The sequence below is a fragment of the Arachis duranensis genome, chromosome 8 (genome assembly GCF_000817695.3).
Source record: "Arachis duranensis cultivar V14167 chromosome 8, aradu.V14167.gnm2.J7QH, whole genome shotgun sequence".
Lineage (NCBI taxonomy): Eukaryota > Viridiplantae > Streptophyta > Magnoliopsida > Fabales > Fabaceae > Arachis > Arachis duranensis.
Genome location: NC_029779.3, coordinates 33,130,814 through 33,147,428, shown reverse-complemented (window position 1 = coordinate 33,147,428; position 16,615 = coordinate 33,130,814). Strand labels below are relative to the sequence as shown.

Below are 16,615 nucleotides of genomic sequence, written 5' to 3'. Positions count from 1 at the left end.
TATGCACTTGCTTGGATCAATATGTGATGTGATAATAATTTTAAAACATATCTGAATAAATGTTGAAGAAAAACACAATTAAAACAACTAAAACATTAAAAATAATTTTAATTTTTTTAATAAATATTTAAGAGAACAAATATACATTATCGTAATCATCATTATCATCATACCTAATAAGTTGGTCAAAACAAATGTAGATGATGAAGAAGGAAATTATTGGCAAATCCAATTCGTGCACTTTAAAGCGCATGCATGAGTGTTAATGTGTATGCTTTCAACGAATATGATCCCATTTCAATTTTCAACTCATATACAATCTTATAATTAAATGTGTGGTTATATAGGATTGGAATTTGGATGATAATATACGACATCACAAATAGAACAAATACTAGACCCACATCATTTTCAAAGAATGCGAGTCACTTGCCACACCATTTTATGATTTATATGACCAAAAATTTATGTCATTCTAGAAGATATATGAATCTTGAGAGAACGTTTAATCAAAGCAACATTTATTTAAAAATGGAAAGAACCTTTCAGTGTTAATAAATAGGCTACCTAGTTAGGTTTGCCAAATCATGAGAAAATCATGTTACTAAAAATAATGACAAAATTATATTAATTGAATATTAGTTGGAAAAAAATAATTTCCAAATTATTTTCATTTACTAATGTGTATCTATTATAATATAAATATCACTTTTGCAACCGTTATTATTATTTTTAAGGTAAATTCTATTCTACGCTTTCTTAAATAAAGGATTAGTTATCCTTTATAATATGTTTAGTAACTTCCAGATGAAATGAATGTGTCATTATGATTAACTCTAACTCTTAATACATATAACCTTAGTTTTGATAACTTAGCTAATTAAGCATAATAAAACTTTTTTTGCAAACTACAAGAGTTATTAAAGAAATTTTATTTTATAATTTTTTATTTTTTCTAAACCATCCATTTATTTAAAAAAGAATAAATAAAAGAGAAACCAAATTGTGGTTCTTCCGTTGAAGCCAAACTATACTTTTTCTTTCCTTTGAAGAAATTCAGTGAATTATCTATGCTCAATTTTTTAAAACTGGCTATATTGGATTGGCTCATATCCTATCTTTAACCCCATCATTGTTGAATGAAGAATATAAGTTTTCTTCAATTAGAGAAAACTCTGCTGTTTGGTTATGGAATAACTACTTTTTGGATTTTTTTTTATTTGTTCTTTTAGTTTTTGAGCTTTCTTTTTCTTTTCTAGCACTAATTAATAAATAGTTTAATTATTTCGTTAGTCTTTAAAATTTTATCAAATTTTTAATTAGATCTTTATATATTTTTTTAATTGAATTTCTGTACTGCTTTTAATCTTGTAATTAGATCATTCTCACGGTAAAAAATATTAGAGCTAATTGAATATTTTTGTACAAATTGAAAATATTTATAATTAAGAACCTAATTAAATCTTTTATCATATATTTTTTAGAAGAAATATTCTATTAGTTTTTAATATTTTTGACATAAAATAGACTTAATTACAAAATTAAAAATAGTACAGAAACCCAATTGAAAAAAAATATAGAAATCTAATTACAAATTTAGTAAAATTATATAAAAACTAACAGAGTAATTAAAACTTAATAAATAGATGGTTTGAAAGAATAAAAAATTATAAAATGGGACTTCTCTAGTAATTATTGTAATTAGTAAAGAAAATTTTTACCATAATTAATTAGTTAAGTTATCAAAATTCATATTAAATTAAGAGTTAGAGTAAATAATAATAAAATAATTTATTTTATTCAATAGTTATTAAACATATGTCAGAAAAAATAATTAACTTTTTATTCGAGAGAAAGTTAGATAGAATTATCTATTTTTAATAATGTACAAACTAAAATTTTAGAAAATTCTAAAATAACTAAATAAAAAATCGAACTCAGTATTTTTAACTATGAAAGTTATTTATATACAATCTTTAATTAATATATTATGGTTAAGTTTATACTTTTGCATCATATAAAATATATGTACATTTATCTTGTTGGTAGAATATGATCAAGTGATTGAGCCCATAATCTAATTAACTTAATAACTCAAATGGCATAATCTCTTCATACTCATATAAAAGATTGTGAATTCGAATTTTCTTATCTTTAATATCCTCCGATCCTCCTTCAATATTATCTTTGGTGAAAAAAATAAATAAGAATAAGATATTCCTTTTTCATTCAAAATAAGCAGTTAAGCACACAAACCGAATGTTGTATTAAGATCTCTATAAAAGTATAAATAATTATAATTTTCCATAGACGAGGGAATTTTTAAACAATGATAAATTGTTATACAAAATCTATTATTTAATAAAGGGTGGCATAGAATTGAATTCACCTTCTAAAGAATGTTTGCATAGGCACATGCTGATTCCCTTGGACCCTTTAAATGTACCTTCCCCACCAAAAATTTATTTCTAATGAATGTTCACCTCCACACCCCACACCCCCCACCATGATCTAAACAATTTTTTTCTTCTTAACAAAACGGCTTTTCATGTTTATCATAATTCTAACTTATGGATTCCGTATTGGTTTTTGGGATTCACACCTTAATCACTACCTAGAATAGTACTAATTAGTAAAGTTTAAGAAAATCACATGTATACTTTAGCAGATATAAAGGTTATTAAAATTAAAATGTTAGTTTAATAATGTAAGCACATTCATGATAATCTAAATTATGCTCAAAGTTCTCGTTTACCCCATACACACCACACAAGGTAAAAAAGAAAAATAAAAATTGCTTGATTCATAATTTCATACTATATCATCTATCTCACATTTTCCCACAAATGCTACATTGAGATAAACTACTAGTAACTAGGAAGTACTAGCTAGTTTTCATTTCTTAACTATAAGAATAACTATAAGAAAATAATTTTAAATTAATAATTAATTTTTTACTATAGAATTATTATTTTAATCTTTATTTTTGAAATATTTTGAATCTAAGATTAAGATTTAAGGTTAAAAAAATTAGAATTTAAGATTTAAAATTTAAAATTTAAATAAATATAAATTAAAAAAAATTAACTGACATTAACTGAAAAAAAAGCAATTTTTTAGTTGAACCCACCTCAAAATTATATAAAGCTTTGGTTAATCTAAAGATAATCTCCACGCATGTACTTGCAAAACTTATGTTAAGAATGTCTAGAATGGTGTGCAAACAAAAAATGTTATTACTTAAATGAATAATGATCAAGGTGTAATGATATCTCAATGGTATTTAAAAAGAGGTTTATCAAATTATTCAAATACATACTTTATAATAAGAATACTACAACTCTACAACTACAAGAATGTTTGTTACTAAAAGTGTAAAACTCTTAAAAACTTGACTTATCCAATTTTAGAAACTTTAATTGAAAATAAGCAACATCACTTACAACTTGATAATAAATATTTAAGAGAGGAAATATTCGGATAATTAATTTAGCCTGCAGGACACTGTCTCAAAGCTTTTTGTGATTTGGCATTAAATTTGCATTTGGTGGATTAAATTCATGGAACAATTAATAAGTATCCACACAAGTTGCTAAAAATCACAGAATCAACAGGACTCTGGTAAATGCATGCTGCACCTTTTTCTAGTTAAGCTTTCTCTTTTCACCAGTGTTTACAGTAAAAATTAAAGGCCATGACTTCAAAAGCTATAATATATATATAGAACATGGCAACATAACGACGAGTGTGCAATCTTTATGAGAAGTATGTTATCTTCACGCACACATCACATTTTTTTTTATTAATTTTATATTCCTTAAAAGTTCAAAAGTAAAATTTTTTTATGACAAATACTAATCCACTTTAAAAAAAATCATTTTAAATATTAAATTTTAAATTTTAACAAAAAGCGTTTAAAAATGAATCAAATTTCATATATTAAAAAATATTTTTTTTAATTTTGATAATAAATACACAAATCGATCATATTTCACAAAAAAAAAAAATTTACAAACTTATGTCAAAACAATTTCCTTCTTATTGAACCAAAAAAAGGAATGTTTATAAGTTCGGATAATCTGATTATCCAACTAAAATTGACTCGATTCGATTATATTAGTTATATACTCAATGGATAATCAAATATACTTGGATTATATCCAATTAAACCCGTTTTTAATTGGTTCGAACATTAATTCTAAAGTTGTAAAATCTAAATCAATCTAATTTTTAATTAGATTGATTTAATTTTAAAAAGTAAAAAATAATATAACATTAAAGTGTACCAAATTATAATATTTATTTAAATACAAATTAATGATGTATTGCTATTTATTTCTTTACTATTATATATTATAAAAAAATTTCCTATTTTTTTAAATTTTATTTTCAGTTAGATATAATTAAATTATCCGAACTAATCCAACCCAAGTTTTATCGATTCAAATTGGTTTGATCCACCTATAAATTAAATACAAACCAATTCAAATCAATTAAATTATGGTTATTAATTTTTCTTAATTTCAAACCAAATGGACTCGGAAAAAGAGAAGCACAAAAAAGAAAATTAGAAATAGGAAGGAAATAAATCAAAGAAAAGCTGTTAGATGTCATTATCAAAGGGTTCAAAAAGGTGTGGGTACAATACAAGTAGAAGACATGGTGATTGAGAGTTACCTCTCCATCATACACCATCCCCCTTAATCATACTTCATCACTACCAACAACTATACACTAAAACTCTTTCTCAAAATAATATACTTTTGAGAACATGGCTCAAAAAAAGAGCTTGGGGTTTGTGACAACAAACTAACCTCTTTTCTTTCTTTCTTTCTTTCTTACACTTGCAACAACATTTGCGTTTGTGGGGCTAAAAATAAAACGACCAAAACATCTTTAATCTCTTCACTCATCACACTCTCCCACGCTTTGCAGAACCATCAACCAGCTCTCTCATACTCTCAACCAAAGGTACCACAAATTATCTTCTTTTCCTTTTTTTTCTACTTTGAATCTCTTGCAAGCCTTCTGAACCCATGTGTTTTTTAACACCCACTTCCCAGTTAGTACAATTCAGTTTCAAGGCTTGGAATTTGGAGAAATTAAGAAAAGAAAAGAAAACAAAAAACTGCATATTCTTCTGAACTCTATCATAAAGTTTAATTTTTATTTTTACTATGTCCTTTTTACTCTATGTTGTTGTAGTTGCAGTTGTAGAAATGATGTATGCATATGAGTCATTTGATGAAATACGTAAGAGAAAGCAAATGAGTTAAATTAGTTTTTGTTTTGTTGTGTGTATTTTTATTCACATGCTATGGTTTTTTGGATTTTGGAATTTGGTAGTGGTATTGCTCTAGTGGACAGGGAATCTTGAGAGATTGAAATTGCAGGTTTGTTTCTTTCTGGAATCAGCAGCAAGTGGCAGAGCTATCAGAAAATTCAGATGAAGCTCAACAAGAAGAAACACCAATTTAGAGTTAGAAAGGAACCAAATCCAAAGAGTACTATCCACAACAAAAACCTATAACAAACCCAAACCCCAATTTCAAGAAGGGAAAAATAATCTGAATTCTCATCACCAAAATTTTGAGCACAAAACACCCCATATATGATATATGAAATAGGCTCAGAGACAGAACAGAAGAAGAACCTTGTTTGAATCAAACCACATAGCATATAAAAGTGGTGAGTTATTATGGGAATGAAGAGCACTGGGGGAGAGATTGTTCAAGTCCAAGGTGGGCACATTGTTCGATCCACCGGCCGGAAAGATCGACACAGCAAGGTTTACACGGCGAAAGGGCCGCGTGACCGTCGAGTTAGGCTCTCGGCACACACTGCAATCCAATTCTATGATGTCCAAGACAGGCTTGGCTATGACAGGCCAAGCAAGGCAGTGGACTGGCTTATCAAGAAGGCCAAAGCAGCCATCGACAAACTCGCCGAGCTCCCTCCTTGGGAGCCTACTCCTCCTCCTCCCACTACCAATGAGGTGGAGGAGGAGCAGAATGGAGGATCAACTGACATGGCAATTGCAGAACAATCAGAGTCTTCTGGTTACAATTTTCAGCTTCAAAGGCAACTTGGTAAGAACCTAACATTATGCTTATTTTATGCATATATGCATCAAATAAAAACTGCTACCTTATAATTTTGTAGTTTTTTAATTTCAAGCTAATTTACTTGTATTCATATTTGTGCGACATATAGGTGAAGACCCTGAAAACCAACACCACCACTCAGCATTCATTCCTTCACCTATTGACACTGATGGTGGCATAGCATTTTTCCCAACAACGTCTGCTGCTTCCTCCATCAATTTCCAGAGCTACCCTCCTGAGATAATCTCAAGGACCAACAACTCCTCAGAGGATCTTGGACTTTCCCTTCATTCTTTCCAAGATTCTGGCCTAATTCATCATCATGGACAGTCACAACAAGGAGGTGGTGCAGATCATCAAAACCCTTCTTCAAATGACCAAACTCTCTTTGCTAACTACCAGAGAATGGTGGCCTGGAACAGTGATGCCGGAGGCACGCAAGCCGACATGAACCGTTCCGGTTTCATGGTGAATTCACCTGGTTTTTCTTCTGCTTTTTCTCATCATCAACAAAGGGGTACCCTTCAGTCCAGTTTCTCACCATCACTTCGCCCTTGGAGTGAGATTCCTCAAATGGCTTCTTCTAACGAGCATCACCACAACCACAAGTCTCAGCCAATCCAGCAGCAACACCAAGCTTCAATAGGTGAAGATGAGAGCCATGGTGTTGGTTCTGACAGGCCTTCATCTTCTGCTTCTCCTAATTCACATCACTGACACCAAAAGCATTGAACTTCACAATGGTGCAGTGTTCCCTATCTATCAGTATCAGGTAATAATACTTCACTGAATCCCCATTATTTTTTTCCTCTCTTGGACCATTGATGTTAAACAATTCCATCCAAGGGAAAATGGAAAAGGGAAAGGGACCACTTCATTAGATTTGCACAAAGATGTCATCTTTTTGAGCTTTTCTTTATTTAATAGAACAAATAATGAAAACTCGTCAAAATCAATTGTTTCCTTTTATGCAATACTGAAAATTAAGTACTTTTTTCTGGATTCCTCTTATGTCTTATGAATCTTGTCATGCAGGAGCAGTGTCTAACTAGATTTGCAATCTTGGGGGAAGATTAAGATGATGGGCACATTTTGATCATCTACAAGACTTTCAAATTTGTCTGGTTGGATTCGACTTCCTTTTTTATGGCTTTCTTTTCTTTCCCTTATTGCAGGCCAATTACACTGGTGTTTTCCCCCCTTCTATAATTAACAGGGGGTTCCTTCAAAAGTTGTTTGATAAATTTGTGTAATTATATCTTCATGAAACTTTGCTCAATTAATATAGGGCTTTGAGGTGGATTCCTTGGTCATTTATAGCTCTCTTGCTTGTGTTAGTGTTGAGAATAGAGTAGTTCAAGAGGAAAAGATTCTGGTTTGGTTTTGATTTATTATTAATTTATTATCTTCCTCTAGTAGAAAAAGATTTTGGTTTCTTTTATCCTTGCCCCACCCAAGTACAATGTTTAAAGGATCACTTTAGAAATCACACTTTCTTGAACAATTTTGCAATGTGTTCTTCTGTCATTCTGTGTCTCCTTCAACTTCAAGTAGCTCTATGCCTCTACCAATGAAACTGTCCATTGCATTTTGCATGTAACTTAGTTTCATTGATGTTATTCAAATCATTAGTTATCTGTTGTTTTATTTATATTAGTAAAGTGAGAAAAAAAAATTATATATCTGTTTTAGATTAATAATTTGCACATGTAAAATCTGCAAAATAATTTAATAGTAGTTAATCCTTCGTTCTCTTCAAGAGCATCATAGTCCAACTGTGTAAATATGTTACCAGAAAAAAAAAGTGAAAATTATTGAAATAAATTAGAATTTGATTAGGCGTATTTTCAATAGTAACGTGTGGCCCCTCTTCAGTCTTCACACACGAAAGTATCATCAATTGAGTCATAAAACCGTACAAATTAATTTAATGCCGATCCTATTCCTACCTTGCTAGAGCTTTGATTATGTTGACTTCAACCATATATCACAAAATTCACAAACTTTAATTAAGAAACTAGCACCTTCTATTCTATGTCTATAATCAAGCTATGGATGGTTATAATTTATACTAATACAGTGACACTTCTTGTTTTATGCAAGAATAGGACTCTAATTTGGATTACAATTGGAAAATATAAGTGAAGGGTGTGACAGGTTGAATTTAGTTGTATACTCAAAAAACGATAATATTAGGAAGAGAAAAAAACAACTAAAACTTATTTTATTTAGTTTTTATTTATTGTTACAGCAATTAATAAAAATTAAATAAGATTAATTTTGATTGTTTTTGCCTATTTTTCTTTTGTTATCAAATATTTTGCTAAAAGAAAAAACTATGCTATTCAATAGAGATATATGAAATGGATTTAATCAAGTAGGGAAATTAAGACTTGTTTCATTTTTTAATAGAGAGTGTTTGGGTATCTGATGCAAACTTGGGCAAAATATCACTTGTCTATTTTTGCAAAAATAAATGATAATGCATCTTTTGCTACTTAAATTATTTGGCATTCAATAAGTATTTTATGAAATATTGAAGTTTATTTTTTTCAACGTACACTAAAGGATTTTCATCTACCATCGGTCTCAGCCAAGTTTCGAATTCGAGCGTACTTGTTGCAAGATAAAGATCACTTATCACTAACTGAAAGTATTGAAGTATTTTTTTTTGGTATAAAATAGGGGCCCAAGCCCAAGGAAAAAAAAACACTAACTATAACATAACTCTATAGAACGGGTTACAAAATTTCCATTCAAATCTTCCGTTAGAAGTGGAATAAGCTCTTCAGGAGGAAGATCCATGAAGCAAAACTCTTTATTATCCACATTAGACCTTGCTAACCAATCAGCACAGCGGTTAGCTTCGCGATAGATAAGTTTGAATTCCAATTTCCATGGCCTTTTCATCTCTCTTATCTCTCTAATCACGATATTCCTATTGCAGGTTTGAACTTCTTCTATACACTGGAATGCTATCTTTGAATCAGTCTCAACTATCACTCTGCGCATACCCATATCCCATGCCAAACGGAGGCCATGGAGCATCCCCCATATTTCAGCTTGATCAGCATCACAGTCCTCCAATCTAGTTTTGAAGTCGCCGATCCATTCTCCCAGGTTAGTTTTTAGTAGCCCTCCACAAGATGCTTTAGAATTTGTTGCCTTTATTGATCCGTCTGTGTTGAGTTTAACCCAACCTTAAAGAGGTGGTTGCCATTTTATTTGGATGTTCTCTGTTTTATAATATTTTACGAGCTTTAATTTTCTCCAAACTTCTATGTTTCTTTGTATTTGAATTTTGATAACATCAAGAGTGTTGTGAGGCCTCTTATTTGGGGGAGAAAAGATCTCTATACATCGCCATTTCCATAGCCACCAGCATGTGATAAAGAAATAATCCTTCCATTTTTCTTGAATTGAATTTCCCAACTCATTCTCTAAGTTAAGTTTCATCCACTCTTGCAATTGGCCAGAAAAAAAGATAGGGATAGAGCTAGGATTTAAAAACTTTACCCATAGAGAAGAAGCTCCAGGACAATCTCTTAGAGTATTGAAGTATTTAACTAAACATGTCTTAAAGAAGGTTTGAGTTTTCTTTTTTGTCCATATTTTATTCGCTTAGTGTATTGGGCCGTTGGGCGGTTTATTATTATTGTTATATTTTTTATGAGTTCGGATCTTTTTTTTTGCATGGAAGTTCGGTTCGGTTAGACAGGATGAGAATTCATCGTCAAAAGTAAACTTGGGCCTGAGTACTGTTGTCTTCTTTGGGTTTTACACTTTAAGCTAAACCAAAAAAATTAATAATTTGAAAATTTAGAATGGATAAAAAACACCTAAGGTTTTGGTCTAGTGGTTATGGTGTATGTCTTATAGAGACCTGACTAGATTAAGTAATAGATAAAACTCTTAAGTATGATGTGTGTGAGTGTAGTATGAGTGAGTCTGTAATGCTTAGAATTAGAAGCTGTATAATTTATTTGCAAAAAAATAAAGAAGAACCATAATGTTCAATCTATGTAATTATTAAATCAACCATGTTAAGTGTACTTAAAATCAGTTACTAAAATTAGTCGCTAACGTAAAATATATATTAAAATATATAATACATATTAAAATAAGTTAAACTATATATATATATATATATAATGATTAATTTTAGTAACTAATTTTGATATATAACTAGCATTTTTGTTATTAAATAAATTGAAAATTTTGTATCATATTACATCTAAGTCTTTAACATCTATATTTCAAGTCATGTACACAAACCAAACACAGTTATCAGCTACACTATACGTCACTTAGATTATGTATTGGTGCTCCAAGACTATGTTTGTTTATTGTCTTTTAAATATATGTACATAAACACAAATATATAAAGAGACATATACACAAAAATACACAAATTTTTTTATTGTGTTTGGTGATACTAAATAAGATATACAGTATAAACTAAATATCAATTTTATCCTTATATCATCACTAATGGAATAAAGACAAGAATAAATTACTAAAGATAAAAGAATAAATATTTGTGTCTCATCAATGTGTCTCCGTATTTTATCTTTTTTGAAGGACACCAAATACATGTATTTTATGTATGTTTGTATGTCAATGTATCCTTCAAAATTTCGTGTCTCAGCAAACAAACAATGAATATATACCACCGTTACACTATATCTATGTATTAGTGTCTGTGTCTCATCAAACAAACGCAGCACAAAGATATTATTAGAAGTGTTTATATAAGTGAATAGTTTAAATATTACTGTAATGTCAAAATTTTGAGCAACATTATGTTAAAGGGTCCATCTAGTGTATAGATGTGTTTTGGTACAGATTTATAGATTTTTGTTTGTTATTGATTTAAAAGTGCATCACTAAAAGTGTTGCTTAAAGAAAAAGTGTTACCCTTAATCGTTAACTTGGCTCTGATACCAACTTTTAATTTCTGGCTTTTCTTTTAATTTCTTTTTCGAAATTTCTATTAATTCTTCATATTTTACTTTGAATAAGTTTATAATTTGTATAGGTGCTTTATTTAAAGGATTTTGATAAAAAGTATTGACCATTTCTACTATTTCTCTTGCAGTTATTACTAATTTTGATTCATAACTTTTCAATCTTGTTTTAATTTATAATATTCTTTTTTGCATGGATTATTGTATATAAAATTTTTTATCTGTTTGTCTTTTTCTTTAATATAATTTCTCAAATCTTCAATAACTTCTTTTATTTCTACACTTTCTCCTGTTTCTAAATATTTGTTTAATTTTTCAATTTCATTCTCCATTTTTTCTTTCAACAGCTTTAATTCTTTTAAGTCATAATATGATTTTCCAGGCATTTATAAATTTTTTAAGTTTAATTCCAACTTATTTATATTTATTCTTGTTTCTATCCTTTTTATTATAAGATCATCAATTTCAATCTGAAGATTGTTTAATTCCTTTTATACTCCTTTATTTTACCTTTTAATTTTCTCGTCCTATTTCTTTTTATTTTATTTTCCGGTTTTTCAATCTTTTTATGCTTCATTATTTATTTTAAAATTTCTGCAAACTCTATCATTGATTCATCATTATTTTCTAAAGATTCTATTAATTTCTCTAGCTCTTCAACTTCTCTTTTCAACTTGTCATAGATTATTTTTAGGGCTTCCAATGCTCTTTGATTTATTTCAGAAAACTGTAAATAATTCAAACGATTTTTTCTTTCAAATAGCTTTTGTTTCTTGTCTTGATAAGTTACATATATTTCTTCTTTATTTATTGTCATAATTTAGTGTTTAGGGTTTCATTTAATTTTTCGACCTTTTTTGTTAGTTCTTTTATTTCAGAATTTTCTTCTTTAATTTTTAACTTAGATAAACTTAAAGGGCTATTAATTTTAGATTCTCTTATTTGAAAATTCGATGAAATTAATTTTCCTGATGGTTCTTTTAATAATAGAACTGGGTTTTCAATAACTTTATATTTTGGTATTTCTGTTTTTACAATTTTCTGAAATAATTCATCAACATAAATTCTTTCTCTGTTTTTAAATATTATATTATGATAGCTATTTGTTAAAGCATAATTTATTGCATATGTAATTGAAAATGGTTCATCATCTTGTTCCATTAGATTCTTTCTGTGAAATTTATAAGCTAAGCTTATAGATCTTCCAAGATTTTCAGTTGATAAAGGTATAGCGTATTCAAGATGGGCATTGAATTTAACATTTACGTTTGCCAAGTTTGCATGAACAATTCCAATTATTTGATCTATTGGGTCATCAGTAATTCTTTTATCACAGATTGCTAAGTTTATTGGTGAATTAATTCCTTTCATATATGTAGATTTAATTAAGACTTGTATAGTACTAATATGAATCCATCCAATTTTAGATCTTTTTTGTTGATCCTTAATTTTCTCAATATGTTTACTCAATTCTTCATATCTGTTGATCCTTGATTTTCTCAATCTGTTTACTTAATTCTTCATCATTTATCAAGGCTATTTCAAGTTCTCCATTAGCAGATTTTATTTTTACAGGGGCTTCAAGTTGAATTTTTTCATAGTATATTATATTTTTTCTATTAAAAACTTCTTTTAAAAGATTTTGTTTATTAAAATTTTCATTTGATTTGAGATTTAATTCTGTTTTTAGAACAGCCTGTTTTTCATTATCTAATAAGGCAGATAATCTATAATAATCAGATTCTTCCGTTAATTCTAAACTTTCTAAATAATTCATAACTAAGAGATTAGGATAAGGGCGTACCTTTCTGGAAAAAAACTTCCTTTATTTAGTATATTTTACATAAGATGTTTTTATCTCCAGAGGGGAGATTATAGATATTAACTCCAGAGGTGAGTTTAAAACTATTTTTTCCTAAGGGAATTCTTTTTTCAGACTACAGAATCGCCTCGGCAGCTTCCTCCTTGCTCTCCTAGCATATGAGTACTCTTAGCCTCCTGCTTTCTGTTTTCTGATACCTTCTACAATTGCCTAAGCAATCTATTTATAATGGTTGGGTCTGATGGACAATTCACATCCTTACCCTTCTTATGACGTCATTGCTTACGTCATTGTTTATTATCTTACACCAGCTACATTGTTGGTGCTCTATGACCTAAGCGCTTACGTCATTATGCAATAATGTCGAGAGATGCTTCAGATGCGCTGTCCTCTTCTTTTATGTGAGTGGATGAGCTGTCTTCTTCTTTTATCATGTGGGTGGATCCTATTTCATTATTACTTTCTTCAGATATTTCTGAGACACACAGCTGGCACTTGTGGTCTTCTCTGTTTTTTATCAAATGGCAGAGATTCCTTTTTATCCCTTCAGGGAGTTTTTCTAAGAGCCCGGATAGATTGTAGAATGCAGATTCAAACTCTACCAAGAGTCTCATCTCTCTTTCTTCAATTTCATTTCTTTTACTAGACACAAGCAGAGTATTTCTGCTTTTATAATTGATTCTTGTATGAGATTCCCTTGTTATCTTTTGAGTTCTTTCGAAGACCCTTGCTAGTGTGCTGGCTAGTCTTCCTTCATGACTGTAAATTGTTAAGTCTTGAATCTGATCAATTGGTTGAAAATTTTCTGGAAAGACGGACATGAATATTACTGGTGTGCTGGAACCAAGCATTCTTCTTCTTCATTAAAAATAGGTTGACTGTTTATAAATTTTATGGATATATCCCTTGGATTTACACTGTCAATCATATTTTTAAATCTCTTTACTGCATCAACAAATCCTGCAGGAAACTCACTAATAATTTTTAGATCATTAAAAATTAAAATTGTATCAATCAATCCATACTGGAAAAACTGATAGGTGTCAGATGGGGAAGCCTCTGGAAATATAACCAGTTTTGTTAGCTGTTCTTTGGCAATAGGATAATATCCCAAAATTGCCCTTTTTTCTTCAGTCCAATTCAAGACCATGTTAAGGGTTTTTCTGAGATTTGATCTACAGACCCTTTTCTTTTCCTTGATTTCAGCCCTTGTAGGAATGTTTCTTATTATCCCTGTTCTCTGAGTTTGAATTGGAGCTTTATCTACTCTTTTTAGGGTTTGCTCTGGATGGAGAGCTTCATATTCCCTGAAGGATTCCTTTGCCTCTTCCAGTGTTAGAAACCCTCTTTTATGAATTATCCTTGATTGATGTGTGAATGGTGCTGCTTTTTCCCAGGCATCATATACTCCTTTCATGGGGCCATTATAAATTACATAATATTTTTTATCTTGGGTGGATTTTTTAATGATTTTAGCAATTGTTTTATTTTCTGAAATTTTTTCTTCACCTGATTTGTCCACCACACTTAGCTGGCTGAACTCTGTTGGTTTTGCTTGTTGTGTTGATTTCATTGCTTCAATGGCCTTCTTGAGGGATTGGATCTGTGTCCTTATTTGCTGACAATGCTTGCATTTTTCGAGTTCTTGTTCATATTTTTGAATTTCTTGATCTAATGCGTTGTAGACGAACTCCATTTTCTCGTTAATGTATCTACAATAACATTTTTGTCACCCTTAATATATTCAATTTTCATTGGATATTGTAACAAAAATAATTGCCATCTTACCAATCGTCCATGATTATAATCAACTTTTAAATTATATCGTATAAAACCTGTTAGGTAACTTGAATCTGTCCTTAATGTAAATTCTCTGGGTAGTAAATCAATTTTCCATTTCTTAAGAGATTTAATTGCTGCCAGAGTTTCCTTTTCATGAGTAGTATATCTCTGTTCTGTTGGAGTAAAAGTCCCTGAAATATACCTGCAAAGTAATTCCTTTGGGGGATATTTAGAATCTAGTGATTCTTTTTCTTGTTCCAAACTTTTTATAGCTTTCTTAGCTTTTAGACAACCTGACCAGGTTATGTCTGAAGCATCTATTTCTACTATTAAGTAGTCATTTTCTTCTGGAAATTTTTTACATAATTCTTTAATTCTTTGAATTTGCATACTATCTTTTTCATCCCATTTCCATTCTTCTTTATCCTGTTTTGTAAAAATTAGTATATCATCAATGTATACTAAAACAAATTCATTTAACTCTTTTAGATTTTCTTCCATAAATCTTTGATAAATACCTGGGGCTTGTTTTAATCCGAATGGTAATACATTCCATTCATAGAGTAACACACTTGTTGATTCTTTTGTTGGGCAAGTAAAAGCAGTTAATTTCTTTGTTTCTTCGTCTAAACGAAGTTGCCAATACCCTGATTTTGCATCAAGAGATGAAAACCAAGTTGCTCCTTTGATTTTTTCTAAAATAGAATCTTTTCTTGGAAGTTTATGAGCATCACCAATAGTTGCTTCATTCATATTCTTATAGTTAATAACCATTCTTCGTTTTCCCCTTTTAATTTCATTATTGTTTTCGACATAAAAGGATGGAGCCGCATGATGACTTTTACTTAATCTTATAATTCCTTTTTCCAAAAGATCTCTACATTCTAATGAGAACTCTTCTCTATCTCTTGCGGAATAGGGAATTTTATTTGGAACATTTATCTCTTTTGTAGGGACTTTTAATTTAATGCTTACTAATTCGTTATTTGTATTTTTAATATCTAAAGGATTTTCAGCACAAATTTCATCCAGAAGTTCTTCTATCTTTGTTTCAAGATTATTTTTTGGAATTTTTATCTGAAAGTATAAATTTAAATAACATGTCTCTAATATAGAAAATATTTTAAATTTTAGAATCTTATCTATAGTAGTGGTTGGTATTTTTATACTTTTCGATTTTTGATTTATTGAAGAATCGTGTGGAGCTTTTAAAACTATATATGTTAATTCTTGAATGAATGGATGATATAACTTTAAAAAGTTATTTCCTATGATGAAATCTATTCCAGAATCTAACATATATATAGATGGAACAATGAACCTATAATTTTGAATAAAAATTTCAGCCATCTCTGCTTTTTGGTCAATTTTATGTATTGATTTGTCAGCTATTCTAACTCTTAATGGTTTCTTTAATTTTTTCCAATCAAGTTTTATATTTGAACCAGCAAAGTATTGTGTTGCTCCAGAATCTATGAAAGCATTTATAAACTTTTCTGTTATTTTTATAGTAATAAATGTGGCATTATTACTCAATCTCTGAGTCTGTTTCTGAGACATATTCAAAAATATAGTCTAAGTTATCATCAGATTCCTCTAATGGTTCCATGAAACAAGACTTAGCAATTTTTATTTGTTTAGTAAGATTCTTTTTATCCTTCTTTTTTGGACATTTATTTACATAGTGTCCTTCTTCTTGGCAATACCAACACTTACAATTTTCTTTTTTATTTGGGCAATAGTTATTTTTTTGTCTTTTGTTTTTATTGTTATTTTCCTTCCTAAAATACCTCTATTTTCTCCGGTTTGGATAATATTTTCTTTTTCTAAATTGATATTTTCTATTTCTCTGAAAATTTTTATTAAGCCCATATTTTTGAGGTATCTCTTCATTATCCTGACAGCAAATTCTAATTATATTTGCAAATCTTTTTTGAGTC

General features: G+C 29.5%; 1 protein-coding gene and 1 long non-coding RNA gene across 3 annotated transcripts in view; both read left to right on the top strand.

Annotated features, from left to right (window-relative positions):
• The first annotated feature begins 4,701 nt into the window (after nucleotides 1–4,701).
• LOC107462251 (transcription factor TCP4) lies at nucleotides 4,702–7,417 on the top strand. 2 transcript variants are annotated; one of them, XM_021129388.2, is made up of 4 exons: nucleotides 4,702–4,971; nucleotides 5,394–6,089; nucleotides 6,214–6,876; nucleotides 7,140–7,417. In XM_021129388.2, exons 2-3 carry the CDS (start codon nucleotides 5,699–5,701, stop codon nucleotides 6,819–6,821), a joined length of 999 nt encoding a protein of 332 aa, XP_020985047.1. In that variant the 5' UTR covers nucleotides 4,702–4,971; nucleotides 5,394–5,698; the 3' UTR covers nucleotides 6,822–6,876; nucleotides 7,140–7,417. The 2 variants fall into 2 exon arrangements, with proteins under 2 accessions (XP_020985047.1, XP_015936317.1); XM_016080831.3 differs by having other exon boundaries at nucleotides 5,347–6,089.
• A 1,460-nt stretch (nucleotides 7,418–8,877) lies between these two features.
• The window catches only part of LOC127741047 (uncharacterized), a 29,446-nt gene continuing 21,708 nt past the window's right edge, over nucleotides 8,878–16,615 (top strand). Inside the window, exons 1-2 of the long non-coding RNA XR_008001898.1 lie at nucleotides 8,878–8,963; nucleotides 9,052–9,224. This is a non-coding gene — a long non-coding RNA (uncharacterized LOC127741047). The remainder of the gene's footprint in view (nucleotides 8,964–9,051; nucleotides 9,225–16,615) is intronic.

Coding starts and splice junctions, on each gene's coding strand:
- LOC107462251 (XM_021129388.2), top strand. CDS start 5,699: ATGGGAATGAAGAGCACTGGGGGAGAGATTGTTCAAGTCCAAGGTGGG. Junction 6,090..6,213: donor TCAGCTTCAAAGGCAACTTG/GTAAGAACCTAA, acceptor TGCGACATATAG/GTGAAGACCCTGAAAACCAA.